Source organism: Epinephelus fuscoguttatus, linkage group LG7 (assembly GCF_011397635.1).
Source record: "Epinephelus fuscoguttatus linkage group LG7, E.fuscoguttatus.final_Chr_v1".
Lineage (NCBI taxonomy): Eukaryota > Metazoa > Chordata > Actinopteri > Perciformes > Serranidae > Epinephelus > Epinephelus fuscoguttatus.
This window is the reverse complement of record NC_064758.1, coordinates 11414079-11436548: the sequence shown is the minus strand read 5'-3', so window position 1 is coordinate 11436548 and position 22470 is coordinate 11414079. Positions and strand designations below refer to the sequence as shown.

General features: G+C 41.6%; 1 protein-coding gene across 2 annotated transcripts in view; it reads right to left on the bottom strand.

Moving 5' to 3' along the window:
• chchd6a (coiled-coil-helix-coiled-coil-helix domain containing 6a) overlaps positions 1-22470 on the bottom strand; it is a 108456-nt gene that overhangs the window by 35139 nt on the left and 50847 nt on the right. For both annotated transcript variants that reach the window (XM_049580769.1, XM_049580770.1), the window contains one exon: positions 20638-20708. In XM_049580769.1, the coding sequence (XP_049436726.1) occupies positions 20638-20708 (71 nt within the window). The remainder of the gene's footprint in view (positions 1-20637; positions 20709-22470) is intronic.

The window sequence follows — 22470 nt, the reverse complement described above, 5'->3', positions numbered from 1 at the left end:
AATATTCAGGTACAAACACAAACCTGTACATCACATGTTGCTTCCAGCTCTTGTATGTGTAAATAAGCACCTGCTTGGTAACAAGTTTGCCAGAGCAACATCAGTGTGGCAACATTTTGCTTTCCCTTTAAGTTATGTAAACAGCTGACACTTTGTTGACAAAGAAACAATGTTTTTTACTGATGGCTTTTTGCAGGAGAGGAAACTGTTGTATAGTCCCCTTCTTCCATCTAGTGGCTTTTCTTCTCGTTTTTTTCTTGTTTTGTTCCCAGTTGAAATAAGTTACTGTTATTATATTTTAAATACAATATTTAAATCTGACCTTGTGGCCTTCGTGTGGTACATTCCAAAAATACGGCTGTTCAATCACACTTGATACTATGCAGCCAATCGTTTTGAAGAAGAATTTGAAAATGACAGCTGTCTGGGCATAAAACCTTTGATCTGTTGAGCTTTACGAATCAAGACTTGATAGTCTAGAGAGATATCACTGCTGCAAAAAAATATTAAAGCCCTGACACACTGGCTGTCTTCCTTCAGTGAAAGTTGAGCTGTTGGTGAGCATCTGTTGCCCTTGTCTGTGCGGTATGTCTCGCACCATTGCCCCTAATTTGCCCCCGTCGGCTTTTTTTCCACCGATTCAGCATGTCGGTGAATTAAATCATTCTGATTGGCAGTGCAGCTCAGTGCGCAAGAACAGAAACTGAAGTGAGGACTGTAAACAAAGAGCTAAAGTCAAGAGGGAGTGAGACCAAGCTAAGATTATTTTTCTATAGTCATTGAGCTCTTTAGCACAAATGTTTCCTGATGGTTTGTGTTAATGTTCACTTGTGCATGGTAAATATGCTTTGTTCTTGGGATTGAACATGGGATTGTGTTGTTCATGTGCTAACTTGCTAACTAGCATCAAGGTGTCCCGGTTCCCCTTTTTGAATGAGGATTACAGATGACTGCCTTCTGCTGGTATGGAGAATTATTTCCTGTCACGCAGGCGCAGAACGTACATGTGGGTTGACCATCAGCTATAGTCTTTGCAGTGTATTCATGTGCAACTTTTTTGGCCGAGATATGGCGACGTCAGGTGAGGTAGCAGGGGGCCTTGTCACTGCTAGTTATCTGAAGTCGTTTTGGTGTGTCCGGGCCTTTGAAGGTAAGGCTGGCTGCATGGTGGTGCAGTGGTTAGCGCTAGGCTTGTCACGATACCAGAATTTCAGTAGTCTATACCAATATCAGTGAATTTCTACGATTCTGGATACTCATTCGATACCACAATAAAAATCAAAAAACAGAAACTGAGGGTGCCACTGTCTTCGCATATGTGAGTGATCGACGGTGACAAAGTGTGTGTCGGCTTCATCGAGTGTACCAAGTGCAGCACGATGCTGGTATATGACAGCAAAAAGATGGGGACCTTGACACTTAAGAGGCACATGACGAAGGCTTGCCATGGAAAAAAAAGACGAGAGTCAGCTTTCAATGTCCACGTTCGTATCCTTAAAAAATGTCGGGTTTAAACCGGGCTCGGGCTCATAATTACAGTTAAAGGGACGGGCCGGGCCGGGCTCGGACAGAACATGCATGGGCTCGGGTGGGGTTGGGCTGGATTTTTTGGGCCAGATTTAAGCTCTAGCACTTGTAGAAGCTATTGTTTCTAGCAAAGACGATGGAGAACAGGCGTTCTTCTTCGGCGCTCGTCCTTGGCACAGACTGAGGCGCGTATACTGCGCCCGTCAGTTCCGACAGGAATCGACACGGCCCACTGAGGGCAAAGTTGTATCCAGTACTTACGGTACAAAAAAAAAAAACAGGTACCAACGTATTTTTTGCGTGTTGGCATCGACTTGGTACTGAAGTATCGGTTCTCATGACAACCCTGTCGTCTCACAGCAAGAGGGTTCTGAGTTCAAACCTGCAAGCCAGCTGGGACTCTTCTTTGTGGAGTTTGCATGTTACCCCTACATCAGTGGGTTTCCTCCGGGCTCCTCCCACAGGCCAAAAAACATGCAAGTTAGGTTAAGTGTGTAGGGTGTACCCAGCCTCTGACCCAATAGCAGCTGGGAAAGGCTCCAGCCCTCCAGCGACCCTATACCAGATAAAGCGGTTACAGGAAATGAATGAATGAATGACCGATGCAGGATTTTCCTAAAAGACAATGTTGAGACTCCTACAGAATTATCCCTCTTAATAATCACTTTCGACCCACTCGAAGTGTGTGATGCTGTATTTTTCTGCAGAGACTTTACCCACTGCCTGTGTTTTCATATTTCATTCTTATTTTCTGTGTTTGGGAAATTTATGGGCTTGTACCCCCACAGCGCTCAGGTGAGGTCAGGGCTTTACAAACAGGCTGCAACTAGGTGCTTAACCGTAACTGGCAGGCATCCAAAAGACACAGCACCAAAAAAATGCAAATATAGGAAGGTGGAACACCAAACCAGAGTGAATCTAGGGTTGGCTTTTACTTTCCCTTCTGCTGGTGAGTGAGTTTACAGTATCCAGCAATCCAGCATAGTATACCTTAAAAAATTAAAATCTAATTTGTGGATTTGGAAAATTGTGACACTTGTAGTATGCATATAGTTTTGTTTAGGAATAACACAACACAAATAATGTTTGAGAGTCAGGAGTGTCTTTTCTTGTGTGAGATACCTAACAAAATCTGTGCACTTTGACTGAAACGTGTATTAATAAAGGACTTTAAAAACATGTGTCTTAGCCGCAACAGAACAAAATAAAAATTATTTAAAAAAAGAAGTAAAAAACATGCACAAGACAGAAGAGGTCTGACTAAATGAGGCAAAACAAAGATGAAAAACAATTAACAACCTCACCCACTATAACCTGTTTAACAATCTATGGTGTGTATAGTACGTGCTTCATTGCGAGTCATGCAATTAGTGCTAAATCACATTTAATTGAGTGGGTAGGATCATTCTGATCAAATACAGCAGAAAAGTGTGCTTTGAGAGACTGAATTAGCCATGCTTAATTTGATATGTGGGCTGTGTTATAATTGGTCTTTGCCTGTCTATCTTTGTGATTGTTACCTATGACAGGCTTGCTGCCTGGGTGCTTCACTGTAATGGATTCTGACTGATTGAAGCAGAGACAAGCGAGTTATGTACGCCCACGCAGGTATAGAAGGGCCCATGCACAAATGTACATGCCCACACACACACTTTGTAGTGCACCGTAAACATGAAACTTGTGCACACCAGCACACCTCCCTACATGTCAACATGTCGATCCCGTTTATGCTGTGCTCCTGCACACACACTCCTTCTGTGAGGAGCGTTTAACACAACATTTAATTGAAAGCCAAATTAAAGGGTCTTTTTGGCTTTGATTCACGGAGGGGAGCTGACCCCAGTCTTTCAATTACAGCATATCCATATCCACACAGGCGCACACACATTATCATCATCATCAACTGTATCGTGCATGCAACGATAGAGTTTATCTGAGCATGGGTGATGGAGGTTAAAGAGGAAAATGAACAGAGACGGATAGAAAAACATATAAAAGGAAGGAAGGAAGATAAAACGATGAAAGGGAAGGAATGAAGCATTCTTTGGTGTGCCCATTTTAAAAAGATGACAGCCTATCAGATTCCTCCGTCCCCCCTGCACTACCTCCAATGGTTTATCTTGCCTGTTTAATCTGTCTTCTCTCACTTTTTTGTCTCTGTCTTCGCTCCAACTCGGTCTCCTTTCTCCCTCCCTGGCTCAGCTCACCCCCTCCTTTTCTCTCATCGCATTAACAACACAGAGAGGACGACACCAAAGCGCACCATCTTTATCTCTCTCTCCGTTTGAGGCCACCGACGATAAGGAACTCTCCTTTAATTTGAAATAAATGGCCTTCATCAGGGAAGCCAAAGCCTCCTGATAGCGCTGCGTGGTTTATTAAAGGCGCTTGAAGCAGAAAATTGGTTCAGCCGCAGCAAAAGCTAAAGCTCTGTCCACATGCTACACCAAATTGAAGGTGAGGTCTTAAATCAACAATATTAACTGAGCCGCTTACAAAAATAAAAAAATAAATAGAGAGAGAAGGAGGGGGAGGCCTTGGTTTTTTAGCTGGAACAAGGTAAAGCTGCGTCCCTGACAGCTCGTCCACCCATGTATGGGGTTGTTGTTGTTGTTGTTAATGTGTGTATGTGCTGTGAAAGCATTTTAATGTGTCTGGGAGCAGTCATTTTTGGGAGCATTCTCCACGCATCTGTGAACGGTAAATATGACAAAACATAAACAGCAAGATTAGTTGCTTAATTAATGGTGCTGCCCATTATTTTTAATCTCCGGCAGCGGAGGCGGGGGCGGACGGAACACAGAGGCCTCAGACTTCTGGACCAGCTTACCGAGACAAAGAGAGGGAGAGAAATGAAAGGGGAGAAATTGGAAAATGGAAAAGACACAAAAACACACCACCAACTACAAAAGCCTCTGGCAAAGCTACGAGACTGATAAGGAAGATGCTTTTATCGCCTCTAAACCATGCATCTCTCCAAGTTAGACTGATGTTTTTTGTGTTTTCCTTAATGGCTTTGGCTATACACATGAAGCATTGTTTTGTCCTTCTGGCCATTTATTTCTATCCTGTCAACTACAAAGTATTGGTATCTGTACTGTGTTTTCAGGCAACTAATTAGAAAATCTTGTTAACATCTCACAGGAAGTGGCACCCAAGGAGGAAAAATTAGGAGAATCCAATATTGTGACTGAATTGAGGGCTACAACACAAGTTCAGTGAAAGTCTGCATCATTTTGATAATGTGCAAACACGCTTTGTGCATGTTGTAAAGTTCTGACATGTTATAAATAAACTGTGTACTAGGCTTTTATTATATTTATATATATATATATATATATATATATATATGTATATATATATATATATATATATATATTTATTGCTTGGCTCTAGCTATTTATACTAACATCAACTTTGGGGTGGTAAAAAATTGTTGTTGCACAAAACTCAGCTCATGCCCAGCCCAGTTGCCAGCAGAAAATGTTAGCATTTAACATTTCCGCAAAACAAAGATGCGTTAAATTCATACGTTTTAAATGTATCAAATCAACATTTCTAAAGTGACATTGTTTATGAGCTGACTTTTTCTTTTGGGGTGGAGGGGAAGGTGAGTGGTCTGACACCCAGGCGAGATGCCTGCCAAGCTGCAGACCACTGTTTAAGACCAACAAACAAAAGTGGCTGCACTGCAGTTTCGGCTTGTGCCATCAAGCAAAAACCAAGTGGTTTTTGTACCTTAGCCTATCCAAACCACAGTCAATGGCGGATTGGCCATCGGGACGTTCAGGACGAATTCTGATGGGCCGGTCACCAAGTGAGCCGGTGTGGGCCGGCCCGGTGGTCAAAGAAAAAAAAAAAAAAGACTACTGAATGTCAAGCTAGTTGCTAGCTGTCAGTACTGTAATGCCCTCCCATGTTGTTTGTTTGCTGTGAGATGTTCAGAGGGAACGTAGGTATCAATCTCATGTTTCTATGCTTGAAGAAGGAGATAAGAGTGGCCTCTTCCAATACGAAAGATGCCCTGGTTTTTCTTGAAATCTGATTGGCTCAGCCATAGTCATCAGTCATTACTCATGGCAGACCAGGCTAGTTTGACCGGATAACATGGATGAAGCTGGTAAAACAAGAAAAGAAAAACTTGAATAGAAAAACTTAAATCTTAACAATAATAGGCAGCAAAGTGCTCCAAAATAACCAACCTGTTTGGCCGCAGCGTTGGTTGACGGGCTGAGGCTGCTGGTGTTGCTGGTGTTGTAACGACGGAGATGGAGCTGGAACTGACAGTGCCATTATAGCAGGTGTATTAACATTAGCTAATGTTCATGAGTGTGTAACGTGCAAGGTTGGCTTTGGCAAATTGCGTATTTCTTCTTGGTGTCCGGTTCAAGAGGCCAACTAGCCTACTAGGTATTGCATTAAGTCATTATAATTTAAACCTGTACTAAAAGAAAATATGCGCTTGCTTTTTCCTGTGGATGCATGCAATTAACGTTAGGTGGTGCTCCCAGTCCCAAGTACAATGAAGCTGAGGGACAGACTAACCCAGTCGTGATGAGGAGGAGGATGAAACCAGAAATATGACAGGTGCAATGTGAAGGCATAGCCTACTATGCATTACATTTTAGCCAGAGGAAAACCTTTTTAGTAGTATTAAGTGGGATTTTTTTGTTGTAGTAATAAGTTGACTATAGAGCCTATTGCCCAATTTATACCTCCTTAGTTCATGGCTGTGAGCCATGGAGATATAAATTGGGCTTATGTAATACAAGAGCAGGGCTGGGCAGGGCAGGGCAGACAATTATATTGTGCATAAAATTAGATGCATTAGGATAGAATCATATGCTCTTATTTTAAGCACATAGCCATTTGTGGCCAATTCATTATTGCATTTACTTTATAGTCTAGAATCAAACAATAACTGCTGATTTTCTTATGCAGTTGATTCTGAGGACAGCGTTTGTATAGGGTGTACAAGCATATAGAGGATCATAAGTAGAAACGTGTGGACCAGTGTGTGGGCTGGTGCGTGGGGCAGTGTGTGGGCCGGTGCGCCTGAATGTCCCGGGCTGAATTTGTGTCCCAGTCTGCCCCTGACAACAGTGTTGTTGAAATGTTTCAATGTATCTGCTACATAATAACATACAAATGTAATGTGTCCATGGTTTGTAGAAAACGTACAATGCCAACATTTATTCTGGCAACTGGGTTGTGCTTTCTCAAGTGGCTGCACAATAGCTGACTACCTGTATCATTCAGGCAACTACCTTTCTATACAATGGTGAGGTCACATTATGTGGGGAAGAGTGTAATCTGAGCAAAGAAACCAGGCAACTAACCAGACTTTCAACTGTTGCTGATTGTTCTGTTTTATTACCTAAGACATATTTCAGAAGAGAAATCTGATGGTTAAGTGCAATCCAATCCAATTTGATGAACCAATCTTGACTAGCATGCTATGCATTTTGCCAAAAGCACATCTTTATTCTCCCAACTTAGAGCTTTGGAATGTAAGTCACAATATTTTGCAACATTATCATGACAAATTTAGTTACCAACATTTTTAACATTATTGTGACCCATATTTAGGTCAGACCTAGCAATTAAAATTTGCGAAACTCAGAGTGTATGCGTCATCTTTAAACGGTTCTCAACATGGATGTGGCTGAGCCAGCGGCTAGCAGCTAACAATGCTAACTCCATAAACATGGCTTGGCAGTGGCAACAGTGTTAGAGCTAACTGTGTTAATGTGGGTGGAACTAGAGGGTGGGTGCTACACTTCTGTGATCCTGATATCAGTGGTAACTGCCTTATGAGTGCAAAGCGTCGTGATGAGCCATCCAGTGGGATACACACATGTATGTGCAGCAGGACCAGCTTGCCACAACAAAGCACAGAGAAGCTTGGATTTAAACACACACAGAGGTAGCGTTAATTCACTCTCTGCTAAGGATGCCATTACCCCACTATGTTTTTACATAGCAATGAGTGGTTTGCTGCTTTATTAATGCTCTGAATGCTGCAAACAGAACCTTTAACCAAAATTTTAAACTCTGATTACACCACAAAATAAATCCTACGCAGCTCTGTTTAGTGTAGTTAGTTTTATCAATAAAAGTTCCTTCAGTAGTCCTTCAGTAGTGAATTCAAAGTTCAAGTTTGCCGTTCGAACCACACATAATACAGCTGAATGAAATATTCTGTCTTTCATTACTAAGGTTATGAAACAAACAGAAAAATGACAAAACATCAAGGTTATAGGTGTATCAAAATTCTGAGAGCAATGACAAAGAGAGTGGTGAGTAAGAACCATCAGTTCATCTCAGATTTTGTCTGCATACTACATGGGCACTGGCTTTCTCCAAAAAGTATTCTCCAAAAAGTCCAGCAAGAAATGTCTTAATGTCCAGGTACTGCATGTTTCTCAGGCTACGCATCTACATCAAGCTCATATCACCAACCATGAAACCTCAGCATTTTGTCTATCTCTGTCTACCCTCTGTTCCTGGATTCTGACGGTTCTCTTAGCCCTGAACAACTTGAGCTTAGACTGTCAGGATTAACATCATGTTTGATATTCTGTTTAACACTGCTGTCTTTCTCTCTCTACAGCTCTTATGAAGTCATTGTCTAAGCCCTCTTATCAAGAGGTTGCTGTTGTTGCGGCTGTTGCTGCAGTTCTCTAAAAAATAAAGATACTCATCTTGTGTTCATATTTAGATGTCCAGGTAAAAAAGGTGGACAAACAGACTATAATACAACTGCATTTGATGATCCTATTCATGATCAACAAAGAGCCAACTAGGTCAACATTTTAGGAATTACACTTCTTTGCTCTCATCCCAAGTATTAGTTGAGAAGATCAACACCACTCTGCTGTCTGTACAGTAAATATGTGGTTGGAGCCAGCAGGAATTACTTCTACATACTTCGTTATTTGAAAATTTTGCCACATTTAATCTGAACGTCCGAAATTGTGACATTACAGACATTATGACAGAAAATAAGGAAAAGCCTAATAGGTCCCCTTCAAAACTGGAGAGGCCCTACATTGAAAAAATGTAATCCCTGGTGCAGAGAAAACAACATGGGAAATTATTCTTATTGTCCCTAAAAAACCCTGATGCTTTGAAAGGAGGTAAGAGACAGTGAGGCAAACAGGCCCATCCTTATCTACTGACACAGGAAATGGCATTTGACATGTCAGAGGGTCAGAATTCCTGAACAGACTACTTTACCATTACCGCCTTGATTAATACTGGTGCAGTGGTGAAGTAAAGAGAAAAAGAGAGATGATAACAAGGGAGAAAGAGGGCAGGAGAGGTGAAGAGGAAAACAGCTAGAGAGACAGAGTTGCCTCTTATCTCTTGCTTGTAGCTTGTATGCACCTGCACCCTGACAGCTTTTCAATTGACTGAGGGCACACATACTCTTCTACCCTTGCTTGTATCTCCACACTCCTTCAGTCATCCTCCCCCATCTCTCCATTCCCATCACAACCAGGAAGAGAGGGTCCTCTATATGCTAGTACTCAGGCTTCACTTTGTCTCTTGTAAACATCGAAGTGGAGGTGGAGTATTTCATTTCTGTCAGTGCTCTTTCACTTTTGCCACTCCTTTGACAACACTGCATTGGTAAAAACTAAAACTAAATATTTGAAATGCCTGAAATGCAGAGGAGGTAATACGCTGCTGCTTTTATTGTGGTAGTCTGTTGTGAAGTTGTGAAAAACAAAGCTGAAGTGAAAAAGCAAAAAATGGCAGACAGTCTGAGGATGAACCTTCAGCTGCTTGAATACCAAATCCAGTTCATTGTGCCCAGCGTAAACTCCCTGCTGGATTAGCAAACTTTCTGTTGCTGCCGTTACACTGATTAAACCAAGCCCATTGTGAACCCCAACGCTGGGGTTTGTGCAACGAAAGCTCTGTTTCTGGAGCCTCCTCCCCAGTGAACAGTCCCCTTGGGGTGGGGAGTGAGGTGGAGGGACCACAGTATGCATTAGCTGGCTAATTTATCTCAATCAGTAAGTGGCAGTCAATGCTGATATTGTGGTGGCCACAGATAAATCAATGTATAGGACACACTGCAGAAACAGATAAATGTAGCATATTTACTTCAAAAAGTCTATACTTTTTAATTCATTCATTTCTGTACATTTTGAAGTATATTTACCATAGCACCTTTCACAGACCAAGGTCACAAAGTGCTTAACTCGAATAAAATTTTCAAAAATCAGGCTGTAAAAACAGTGCAGAGTGTCTGACACATTGTGGAAACAATAAGTATCCCCGAATGAAACCTTGTAGCATTTCATTTCCTGCAGTGTTTCTGTCCTCTTAGTACCCACGTAACAATATTCATCTTGGTAACCTAACTTCTTACAGGGGCTTGTATAAGTTTCGAACCTCAGATTCAGGAAATGATGTACATTTTCATAACAGATCAGATCTAATGGATCTGTGTTAACACCATAAATACCTTGTAATTAGCTTACATTCCTGACATCTGTAAATTAAAGCAGGGTGTGGATCCATTTGGAGGTGCTGTGAGATTAATTTGACAACCTCCATAGCATACCTGTTTCAACACTTTTCCTCTTTTCATCCATATCAGGCAACTATATAACCGTTCTCCTCAAACATGAAATGTACACGTTTGACATTTACCCAGGTCTAAATTCAGTCAGCCACACACCATGTTTTTAGTTGGCTTTTCTCACAGCACAACAACAACTGCCGAAGCAGACTGCCTTTTAACTTAGACTCTGGACTTTGGTTGTCAAAGTTTCCAACCTCGCTGAGTGATCTCCGTAGGCTGGTATCCTCTGACACAAGCTGGGAGGATCTGACAAAGGCCGGCTATTAAGGCTAGTTCAACTGCTACTGTAACAGACAGCTGGCCTTGTTAAAATGCCTTGGATACTGTCCTGAGCAGTTTGACGTGGGTTTTTGCCTTGTCTGTCTTCTGTCTTGCTCTCATTCTATTACTTTAAACTCTGAAGAGGAGTCTGTCTCCCTCACTCTCTCACACACAAAATACATAAAGACTAAAAAGACAACTGTTTCCATCCTCATGTCTCTTTCACTGCATCTGTAATATCACAGCAAGGTAAAGCCTGTCAAGATAGAAAATGCAAAATGCCCTCACTCAGTGGTTATCAGCTATGCTGTAGCAATCTCAATGTAGACCAGTTCCAGAAGGGTATGCGCCACAGTATACTGCTAAGGGACATCCTTTTTTTTTTTGTGGCAGCCAACCAAAAGGGTGTGCACATGTGACGCCATAACAGTCATAACCTGGAGTAGCCGACATGAACTATCGCAGAAACCTTTGCTACAGGATTCTATCTGACTCTCAGTAACTGTAATCCCACCCAGGATCAGTAAATAATCAAAAGCTGCCACTGGATTTTTAGGGTGTAGTATTAATGGGTGGCCTATTGGTGTAATCTAGAGTCATTTCAGGTGCAGTGATTAAGATTACAACTGTACACTCAGCTGAGGTTCACTGATGCAATCCTGACCCTTACTTGAAGTCATATTTCCAATCAATCACTAACCTGGCAGAACCTGTGTTTCCTAAAGGATTCCTGTGAGACAGGAGGAATATAAGACTGTGCAATAGTGTTGATCAAGATGGACATCTGGAGCGGGAGTAAGGGAGAGCATGGGGATGGGAGGGTGGAGGATGGGAGACAGGGTCTACTACAAGTACTATTTTTATTCAATAATTGGTTTCTTCTTTACACTTAAAGGGATTCTGCTCTGTAATTTTGCACTCATTTGTATTTCTTTTACTTTCAGTTGGCATGCACTGTATGTATATTATCTGTATTGATTTGTGTTCTTGCTTTCTCCTGCACAAGAACATTGCAAGCAGATATTATGTATTTGTCAGGATGCATCATTGGTGTCACCATGTACAGTAGTGGACCAAAAAGAGATATGCATTTGACCCGTATTCCATTTTGTTTTCAGATTAAAGATGTCAGTTGCCCGACACCAATTACCCAGTAACTAACTGGGTAATTTAAAAAAAAAATAAAAAAATAAAAAAAATAAAATAAAAAAAAATAGCAAAATGACGAGATACAATTATTTCCTTTTAGGCTGCAGCTCCCCTGACTCAGTGAGTGAGTTGGCACCACATTGAATCATTTTCCATTTAGAGGTGGTGAAATTTTAATATTTAGTGATAAAATGTCTCTCCTTTTATTTTCTTTTTTGTTGGCTTACAGACCTAACATTTGGACACATAATATCCACTGCCCACTCTACGGTCATCACTGCTTAGCTAGCCTTGGTCGCTCTGCACTGTGCACCGCTCGGTTTGGGTGAGAGCTAGCTTACGGTGCCACTCATTCGGAAATTAGCGCTGGTATTTCCATCCAGTTGGTGGGACATGTTGCTTTGAAAACATGCTGACCATCGTCCAGTTTTCCCCCAGATAACCCTGGTGAGTAAGCAGCTTCGTTTTGAACTGCAAAACCCCTTTAGCATCATTGACCATGTTAGCACCACTAACCATGCTGACATGGCTAACAGTGCTAAAACAGCTAACAACAATGTGAAAGGGGATTTGTGGTTTAAAATTGAGCTGCTTACTAACTGGGGCAACCTGGGGGGAGACCAGAAGGTGGGCACAGCATTTCCACAGCAACACTGTTGGGTCAGGAAGGCGAAGTTAGCTTCCATTAGCTCCCTTCAGACCTAGGTGATGCACAGTGAAGTAAACTGGAAAGTAGCAAAATAAACCTATAGACCGCCATATGTAACAGGCCAATAATATTCTTGCCAGTTAACTGATTGCCAGTTAACCACTGACATCCCTTATATTAATTACATACCTTTTCTCTTGGGTGTTTTGATGTTTCTCAAAATTGATATTTCATCATAATTGCAAATTCACATAAGTTGTTGGTCATGTGATTGCCATGTATCTATATATGGCATAATGTTGCCAGTCTGATATGCAAAGCACGTTGTGTCCTTCACTCCCAAATTCATATTGTCTCATCCAGAACTTTCGTTCAGAACTTCTGCAGCATGAAAAAAAAAAATCATGCGCTGGCATATTTTGGACAAAGAAAGCAATGCAAGCTGGGAGAAAGAGAGAGAGAGAATGATAGGAAAGTTATTGAGGCTGTTACGTCATGCTCCATTGAGTCTGACAGGTGCTACAGGTTGCAGTCTTACACACACACACATACACACACACACACACACACACACACACACACACACACATGCGCGCGACAGTAACACTCTGGCCCTCTGCTCCCTGGTTCTCTCAAACCCCCGAGTACTGGCAGCCAAAGCCCCCTTTTTGCTCCAAGGATTAAACTGTGGATTAACACATCACACACATACACACACACATGCATGTATACACACATACTTACACGGAACACAGAATGACACAGACAGTGGAGCTGGGGGGTGGGAGCGGGGGATGTTGGGAGTCACCCACATCATATTATACAGTAGCTTTGTTCTACAGCTCTGCACTGAGAAACTTCACTCAAACAGTTTACGACATAAAACCAAGTCTGTCTGAAGTTTCTCACAGATTACTGAACAGTTTTGGCGTTTGGAAATGTTAGAACATGGCACTGTCTGTTGTTTTTGAACACTTGAATGATTCAAAGTGTCTATCACCATATAAACTATGCCTCGCTGTATCAAGCTCTCTGCATGCTGAATTTCGTTCATTTACGACGATTCTCATGCTACCGAAAGCATGATGGGTGAAGAGGAAGCTCATCAAATTTGAACATGTTTTCACTTGTTTTAAGGCAAACATGTCTGACAAAGTCATCAGTTTAGCCAGATTTACTAAATATGACCTAACATCCTACATCCTTTATGTGTAAGTCATAGATGTTTACATTTAAACTTATTAGTTCGGCTGCTTTTGAAGTGCTGCCATCCAAGTTGATACGATGCAGGGTTTCCACCAGTGCTCTGTAGCGGAGGCTGACAACCTCCCATTAAACAGAGACCACCTCCCAACATCGTAAAAACAAAAAAGAGCATGAGCGCTATTTCAAACAGGAGATGCCAGGTTTTTATTAAGAGAGGCTGCTGTTGAAGGCAATATCTACTGACTAAACTGATCATGAGACGAGATGCGTTGAGATCTATGTGGCTTAAATTTCCTGGGAGAAACCCTTTACTGCATATAAACTTGCTGTGGACTTTTCTCACACAGCTTTGGGTAGTCGAAGACAGATGGATAAAGGCCATAAAAACCTAAATGAACTCATTTCTAAAAAGTATTTGAACAACAGTAGGTGAATAATCCAGTACAGGTTGGATGAATAGTGCAAGAGCTAGCAATAATTGGAGTTTACACAGCTGAGGTGTACAGAGACCATGATGCATTCAGTTTATCAATCCAAGGACAGGATGTTACCAACAGACACTATCTGTGCGTTCCAATACCCCTACTACCATACTGTTTAGTATGCCAGAAAAAGATTAAGTATGTCCTATACATAGTACGTAAATGCAGTATGCCAAAAAAAACAGAATGTTCGACTACATTTGGTTGCATTTTGCACGCTTTTCTGGCTATACTGACTCACAATCCTCTGCGCAGCGCAAGATACGTCACAATGAATGAGATGTAAACAAATGACAGCTTGACAGCTTCTTGACAGCTGATTGACAGCTCTCAGAAGCCGCAAAAAGGGATGACAGCATATTCAAGCGTCTAACTACCATGAACAGTAATAATAGAAATATTAATTGTTTAAGTGAACAAAATAATCATATTACCAACAATAAAAGGACATCACTATGAAAATGACAATGACAGAGAAATGTAAATGTAATTTTACTGTCATGAATGTAATATCTTAGAATCTACAATGCATGCATTTATACCTTAAAACTAGATACACTGCAACAACCACAGCAAAGCTCTGCACGTCTCTGGCGAGCTTGGCGAATGGTGTTTTGTTTTTTCTTTAAGGCAACACAGAGGGTCAAAGTTCAGAGGGGAATGTTATGACAAAGTACTATGTCCCAATTTTGTGCATACTGCATGCAACAGTACGTCCTTTGTAAGGGCAGCTGTGGTACCTACTAAAATTAAAAAGAAAAAGCATGAGTGCAGCTTATGATCCATGTGTTAATCAATATGGGACACAATTTTCCCTGGATTTGCATGCATCCTACTCTAATGCATACGCTATGCTTTCACATGCTGGAATGACATAAGAAATAATGAAACTGAAAGAGTTTGGAGAGTGGAGACTTGCAGAATAGAATGACATCCATGATCTATGATCAGGTCTGTCAGTTAACATCAACAATCATCACTAAGGTGGATAGGCCTTGTTAGGAGATAAACTGCAGATACTCATAACATTAATGATGGATGAACAATTTTGTAGCCACAGAAGCATACAGGTCCACATCAAATACAATCAAATGTGTATAATTAGACACCGTATGTACGGACGCACTCTTATCCTCACACCTTAATCCACTCATTAAAGTAACACTTCTGAACTCCCCGGAGGTAAGGGTTAGACTATCTTACAGAATGAATCAGAGCGTAATCCACGCTCTAAAGCCTATTAAAGCAGTATATAATTGTCCATAAAGGGAAGGGCCATACAGGAAGCTCGGATCGTTTTATCTTCTCTTTAGAATACCATCCTTCCCCACCCACATACACACTCAAGCACATACGCAACATCCCACTGAGCAGAGGATTAGCTGTATTACTGTACATTCCCCAGAGCTGAGATCACCTAGTCCAGCATCAGCACAGATCAGAAATGTTGGTATTATTTTAAATGTGACTGTAATGGGGGTCTCATGTGGCTATACATGAGAGCAAATGTACCAAAAAGGGAGTATTAACTACAGGGTCGCACACAATGAGTTATGTACAGTATACTGTATATGGGTAAGTGTTTGGGGGTAAGCCCTATACTTCTTCTTGTTATCGTGTGGCTTAAAACTGAATGCACGGCTTTGTTGTAAATATGTAGTCAGCAGGTGATCCTCTATCTGCAGAGAATAGATTCTCAGTTTCATTTATGATTTATCCTGGTAGAATTGCCTAAGCGTGCTTCTTCTTTACCGGTGATGCTGTGTTTCAAACTCAAAATCTTTTTTACATTTCCCTCTAGTTCACCTCCCGGTTGCTGTTAAGGAGCAGCAAATTACATTCACAATGCTCTACATGGCATCTGTGTTATTTATTGTTTTTCTTATTTGCTCAACTTATCCAACCTAGAGAGACTCAACACAACCACCAGAATAAATTTTGGCATTATGCATTTCTGCAAACCACAGATATGTTACATTTGAACATTATTATGCAGCGGACACATTGAAACTTTACATTTCAACAATGTTGTGGTTAACGTGTGGTTTAGGCACAAAAACCACTTGGTTATGGTTAGGAAAAAATTTGATATCTGCTTAAAATACCTGCTTTTCATGGCACTATCCCCTCTGAAAACACAACAATGTCATGGTAAAAAAAAACAACCACCTTTTATGGCACTACCCCTCATAGAAACACAGCAACAAATTGCTATAAACCATCTATAGTCTGTGGCTAAAAAGCCCCTGGAAATGCTGCAACAACTCGCTTAAAGGAGCTATATGTAAGAAATCTAAAGCAAATAGTCATAAAATCCTCCTAATATGTCACAGAGACTAAGGAATAATGTTAATATAACATACTGATCTCACCAACAACAACAGTGCAGCCAGAATATTTGCATTTAAAAAACATTTTTACAGTCCGCAAATCATGTTTATGTTTTGAATTTGTGTTTTGGCCTGTTGTGCCACCCACCGCCGTCTACCAGCCACGCAGTCAGTAGAGTCTCAGCATCAGTTACAGTTACGACTGAGCTACAATGAATGCAATGGTCTATATAGGAGATGCTTTTGAACGGTGGAGACGGTTGAAAGCGGAGAAGAATATGAAATCGGATGTCAAAGTGGCTACTCTTCTCCTCGACAGGTAAGCTTTAGCCAAAGTTGGCTAACTAGCATCATAGCTGGACAGGGATGGACATTTCGAATACTTTCAACTGTTAGTCATTTTTGATCATACATTGTAGCCCGGCTGCTCCTCCTCAGCTGTATCCCGGCAGCAACATTAACAGTGTCCTGGTACATAGCATTAGCAGCCGGCTCCTCCTCAGCTGTATCCCGGCAGCAGAGTTAGCAGTGTCCCGGTACATAGCATTAGCAGCCGGCTCCTCCTCAGCTGTATCCCGGCAGCAGTGTTAGCAGCAGAGAAGTCGGACTTGCTCAAACGGTCCGCTGGAAAACCGAAGGTCAAGGACGCGGCGACGCGGCCCTGCCACGGCAGCCGCCCATGGGCAAACAAATCAGGATCCAGCGTGCCGCTGTCCAGCAACCTCGAATCTGTAGGGGAGGGGGGGCGGACACGACTCGCAGCAGTATTTTGAATTTGAATGCAGTAACCGTTTTGGCCACATTCTTACATACAGCGCCTTTAAGAGCAACTAATTTTGCTGTCTCAAACAGTGGTCTGCAGCTTGGCAGGCATCTTAGCTTGGTGAAACCCCATCCACCATCCCCTCTTCCTCCCAGTGACAGTCAGCTCATATACTACGTCACTTTAGATATGTTGATATGATACATATGTAATGTATGAAACAAATGTAACACACCTGTGATTTGCAGAAATGTAGAATGCAAACATTTTCTTCTGGCAGATTGTCAGCGAGACTAACTTTCTCATACACAATGTTTTTTTTTAAGAATAATTCTGGTAATTCACAACTGGGATTTTGGTTTTGCAGTTTTGGCCAACACTTCAACTGGCTATATAAACACTGCACTCAACAAAGTAATTGCTGAGATCAGGGAACATGGTGACATCGCTACAGAGAAGTCTGACGAGCCAAGAAACACAAACAGATGATAAGATGAGGTTGTAAACAAGCCAACAGTTTAGGCAGATTATCTGAACCACTTTATTTGATGATGGAGATCAAGTATTTTGTGTTTTTCTTTAGGAATGTGGGTAAACAGGATGCAAGATTGACAGGCAGATCAGCATAGCATGGGTAGTAATGTTGGCATTGTACTGAACTGTTGGGGCTCTGCATTTACCAGTAAAGCCAAGTTCCAACCCTGACAGATAAGCTTGGTGTATTGAATGAGATAAAGATACAAAGCTAAACCAAGAAATCTGTCTGTAAACAGTAACAGACCTTTACAAGGCACTGTATCAGTTAGGGTTAGGGCCGATGTAAAAACTTTCAGACCAGTTTAATATGAAGCTCAACACCAAACTGGACCAAATTTTATCACTAGGTGTCGCACTGAGGCACCCTAAGCAGCAGCTCCAGAGTGGAACTTAATGACACTGTGTCCTAAGAGCAAATGAGCGCCTGCCCGCGTCACTCTCTGTCCTCACTGAATCCATTAAATATGCCCTTCTGTTATGTCATGTTAACAAACCATGCAGCTATCAGTCTGTCCTCTGCACTTTATACCACTGATGCACTGTTACGCACTTCAATATGCTGATTGTTTTTTTTAACTGTGTTGTATTCATACAGGCTTTTAGGTTATTTAATCTTTTTTATCTACATTAAATGTTATCTATTCCGTATCCCGCTGAACCTGGGTAACAAATTTCATTCCCTAATGTTCTCTGACATGTTTGAATGACAATAAATTGAACCTTGAACTCGAGATCAGAATGGAGACCTGACAACCGTTGATGGGTGAACAGCCTACCTGCTATCTTCCTGAGATTGGACTTTTTAAACAGAAAACACATGTTTTATATTATGTTATTTACTGGAAATGTATACAACATCCAGTAGGTTGTTATAGTGTTGGTCATTTACCAGAAATAGTTTTCAGCCAGCTGCCACCTTATTTTAGTTTCTGTTGTGAAATAAAGAGGTATCATATAAACAATTTCTCACTCCAGCTTTATCAATCAGCCATTCCTTGTCCATTGCTGTGCTTTGCAGTGAACAATGACCAATAAAACAGGGCGTCTAACAAAATCACAGCTCAAAACGATGCACCATGTCACTCACAGCCAATCAGGATGCCTCTTTTTTTGGCTTTAAATCTAAAATGCTGCCATACTGGCACACTTTAAGTTTCCTTGCAAAACCAACTCTGCCATGTCTCGTCTCGTCACCCCAAAAAACACATTAGCTAAACAAACAATCTTGAACAAACACCGCATGCCTGTGTATTTCAAACCCAGCAACACACTCAGACAAAGACTGGTACATCCAAAAGACCATACACTAGTGATTCGCGGGCCTACCCGTAACCTGCGGGTCTTGCGGGTTACCCGCTGGTCGAGTCGGGTCGGGTCAAGAAATGTTCACTTTATTGGGGTGGGTCATTAAAGATATGTCGGATATAGCCTACTTGTTAACAACACTGTTGTAGGTTAGGTAAATGCATGTTACATAACGTAACCTGCGACCTGACGTCACAAAAGCGCCAAGCAGCGGCCACAACAAACCAGAATCAATGAAACAGTGAGGGTGGAAGAAGAAGTGAGGGAAAGATTACAGTCGGGAGAGTACAGAGTTAAAAGAAAAGAAAGCCAAGCTGCTAAATCTCATGTCTGGGACAATTTGTGTCAGGTTGTTAGTGCAGCAGACAACAGCAGCATTGGCTACATGAAGTCCATTTCCTATGATAAGCTATACAAGCATGAGAGCCACAAGACGGGTAGCGTCACGTTAATAGCGGCGGGGGTGGGGTGGGGCGGGTTGTGAAAATAGATGCGGTTTTGCGGGCGGGATGTAGCGGGTCAAATTATTTCATAAATGCGGGACCCATGGGTTGGAAAAAACCCCGACCCGCGCATCACTATTGTACACCACACATCCAGAAGAGCAACCTGGTGGACGCTGTCCAATGCAGTGAGGAATGCCCAGACTTGTACATTGGTGACACAAAACAACCACTAAACAAACGCATGGCCCAACACAGAAGGGCTAACTCGTCAGGGCAAGACTCAGCTGTCTATTTACACCTCAAGGAGAAAGCACACTCCTTTGAAGACAGCAACGTGCAAATTTTGGACAGGGAAGACAGATGGTTTGAAAGAGGAGTAAAAGAATCCATTTATGTGAAACTGGAAAAACCATCTCTCAACAGAGGAGGAGGTCTGCGACACCACCTTTAATGCTGTCCTTTGATCTTTGCCCAGGAGATTTAAACTCTAAAAACAATGTTCCTGTGACTCCACTGACTCCAATGACCACCGTTGCAGCAGGAGTTTCAACGACCATTGCTGACACACCTTGGAGCACTAACGCACCAATGACATCAGTGGCCTTGTGAAGGCCTCCTCAGAGGTTAAATACCTGGGTTTCCACACCAGTTTGTCAGACTAGTTCCAGCCTAGTCAGTTTGCAAAAAATCTAACCGGTTTAAGCTGTACACTGGAGCTACTTGCAAAAATGGAAATCGATCAAACTCTAGTTTCAGGAATAACTATATTATGTGCTTCTGTGTTTTCATTTGAAATTGAAATGGGTTCATGCCAACATAAGAAAAACACAGATAAACTTCCCTAACAATATGCTGGCCACAAACTAAAACCTGCCGTTAGGGATAAGGACACACTGAAGGACATACATAAACAAGTGTTTATGTTAATTTGTCCTCATCCATAAATAGACTTGCGTGACTGTTGTTATTGGAGAAGCCCTGTTACTGGTGTAACAGCAAGTCAAGGCCTGGGTGTTTTACAGACTGCAGTGGCAATAATTAGCTACCTTTTCCCTGGCTGTGGCTCATTACAAGTCCACAGTGAGAAGCGAGGATGGGGAAATAGGGTATTGTTAAATTCGGCTTAATTAAAGCAGCCAATTAAAACAGTTATCACATTAGTCAGGTGTGCTCTAGAGAATGCATGCATTTAACTGGTTAAAAAAAATGAGGAAAAGAACAGATCACTATCTACTGCAGCTTAATAGTCTGTTATGTGCATGCTCATGTACACGTGTGAGTAGGTGTGCATGTGTGTCAGAGGCTCCAGGGAATATTATCTCCTCACTTTTAGAACCGCAAATTAGTTTGTGAGTGTGTGTGTTTGTTGTGCATGTCTCTTACCTCACGTTTGCTTCCGTCTTGGAGGCAGCTTGGTGGAATTCCTCCTTGCTTTGTTCGTATCTTTCCAAATTCTAAACAACAACACAGGCAGACATAAATAGAAAGCATTAATTGATCCTTTTAAATATTAATTGGTTTTCAATGTAGGCATTAGTGTGTGTCTTCTTTATGTCTGAATAGTTTGGTCCTAAAGTGACAGAGGCTTTTGGAGGATTTTTTTTGGTAACATTCACAGTTTTGTAAGTTCACAGCACAATCACAATCAGATTTTGTGCAGCAGCTTCATACCGTATCTCTCTTTGTCCAGTTTTGCACCCAGAAACGTAACACCTGAGATGCAATAAGTTTAAAAAAAACGAGTTACTGTCTGACAACCCAAAATTTAAGGCTTTTCCTGGTTGACTGAGAGTAAAAGAAAAAAGGTTTTCTCAGTGATCATTCAGAGAGGCATGAGAGCATTTTAGAACTGCACACTTTCCTCTACACGGTGATACAACTGGCAGGTGCTATTCGGTAGAAAGAAAATAGTTCCTCCATGAAACTGCTCGGATTATCTCGAGTAGCTGGGTCACAGTTTCTGGAAAGACACACTGCTGTTGAGTTTTTCAACTGCTTTCTTTGGCAATTTGTGCACCACAAAAGCCGAGTGCCATCTAGTTCCATTATATTAAGACAAGGCAGACATCTCTACAGCCAGTATCTCCAACACTCGGCAACTCACACTAAAACAATCTACACTGATAAACAGCACAACAGGTCAAAGGAAATATATGCATTATTGATATGGGACAGGTGACGGACAGGCATAAGAGTGGAATTGATCCCTGATCTAACTATCAAAGCAAGTACATACATTTCCCAAAATGTCAAACTACTCCTTTAACTTCCTGTAAAACTGTATTGTAATTCATATTTTTAAACAGCACATCTTTAATGGAGACTTTATCCTGCCTTGTGAACATACTGAACCCCTCACAAATTTAAAGTAATCCTACCCTTCTGTCTCTCCTATCAAATCAAACAGACCTTCTTTCCTGAACTCATATGCCATCAGTTTACTCTTTAGAATATCCTCACGTATGAGCAAATACTTTCTTTACTGTACTACATTTTTTTCACATTTCTCTTTCCCTCCTGTGTAGCAGCTTCCCTTTCTACCTTGTCTTTCTATTTTCCACTTGGTGCCTTCCAGACTTAAAAGTAGAAACCCCTTTGTGAGTTCAAAGCTGCAACCCAGAATTCCACCTGTAAATTCTTTAAAAAAAAAACAAAAACTGAACATTATCTTTACTGTGAGACAATCCACACAGGAGACTCCGGGCCAAAATTCAATAACGTCATTGTACACCAAAACTTACAGTATGAAGGAAAAGTTGTGGAGTATTTTCATCCAAAGGAAGGCTTTGTGATTCCAGCGTCTTCTAGCAAAACTAAAGCTCAGCAGTAACGAGGTACATTACTCATACATTTTTTAAGAAATCCTGATTTCTGACTTTGCAGCTTGCCCAGTGTGTGCCAAACCCCAAGCAAGCAGGCAGTGGTATTATGATAAAACAAGCAGCTAATCCACAACAACTGCAGCCTTTCCTCTGCTGATCCTCGAAGCTTAGGCCCTCCAGCACTCAGTACCTACCCCCCACTCCCAAATATTTAACCAGCAAACTGTACCAGCTGGAGAGAGAAGGATAACAGGGGGAGAAAAGAGAGGGGAAGCTGGAAGGGAGGTAAGAGAAGAATAAAGAAGAAGCAGCAGAAGGCATGAGGGTAAGAGGCAAGAAAATAGAGAGACGGGAGAGAGATTTGTGTTTGCCCTGACTACTGTACTTAGGATTG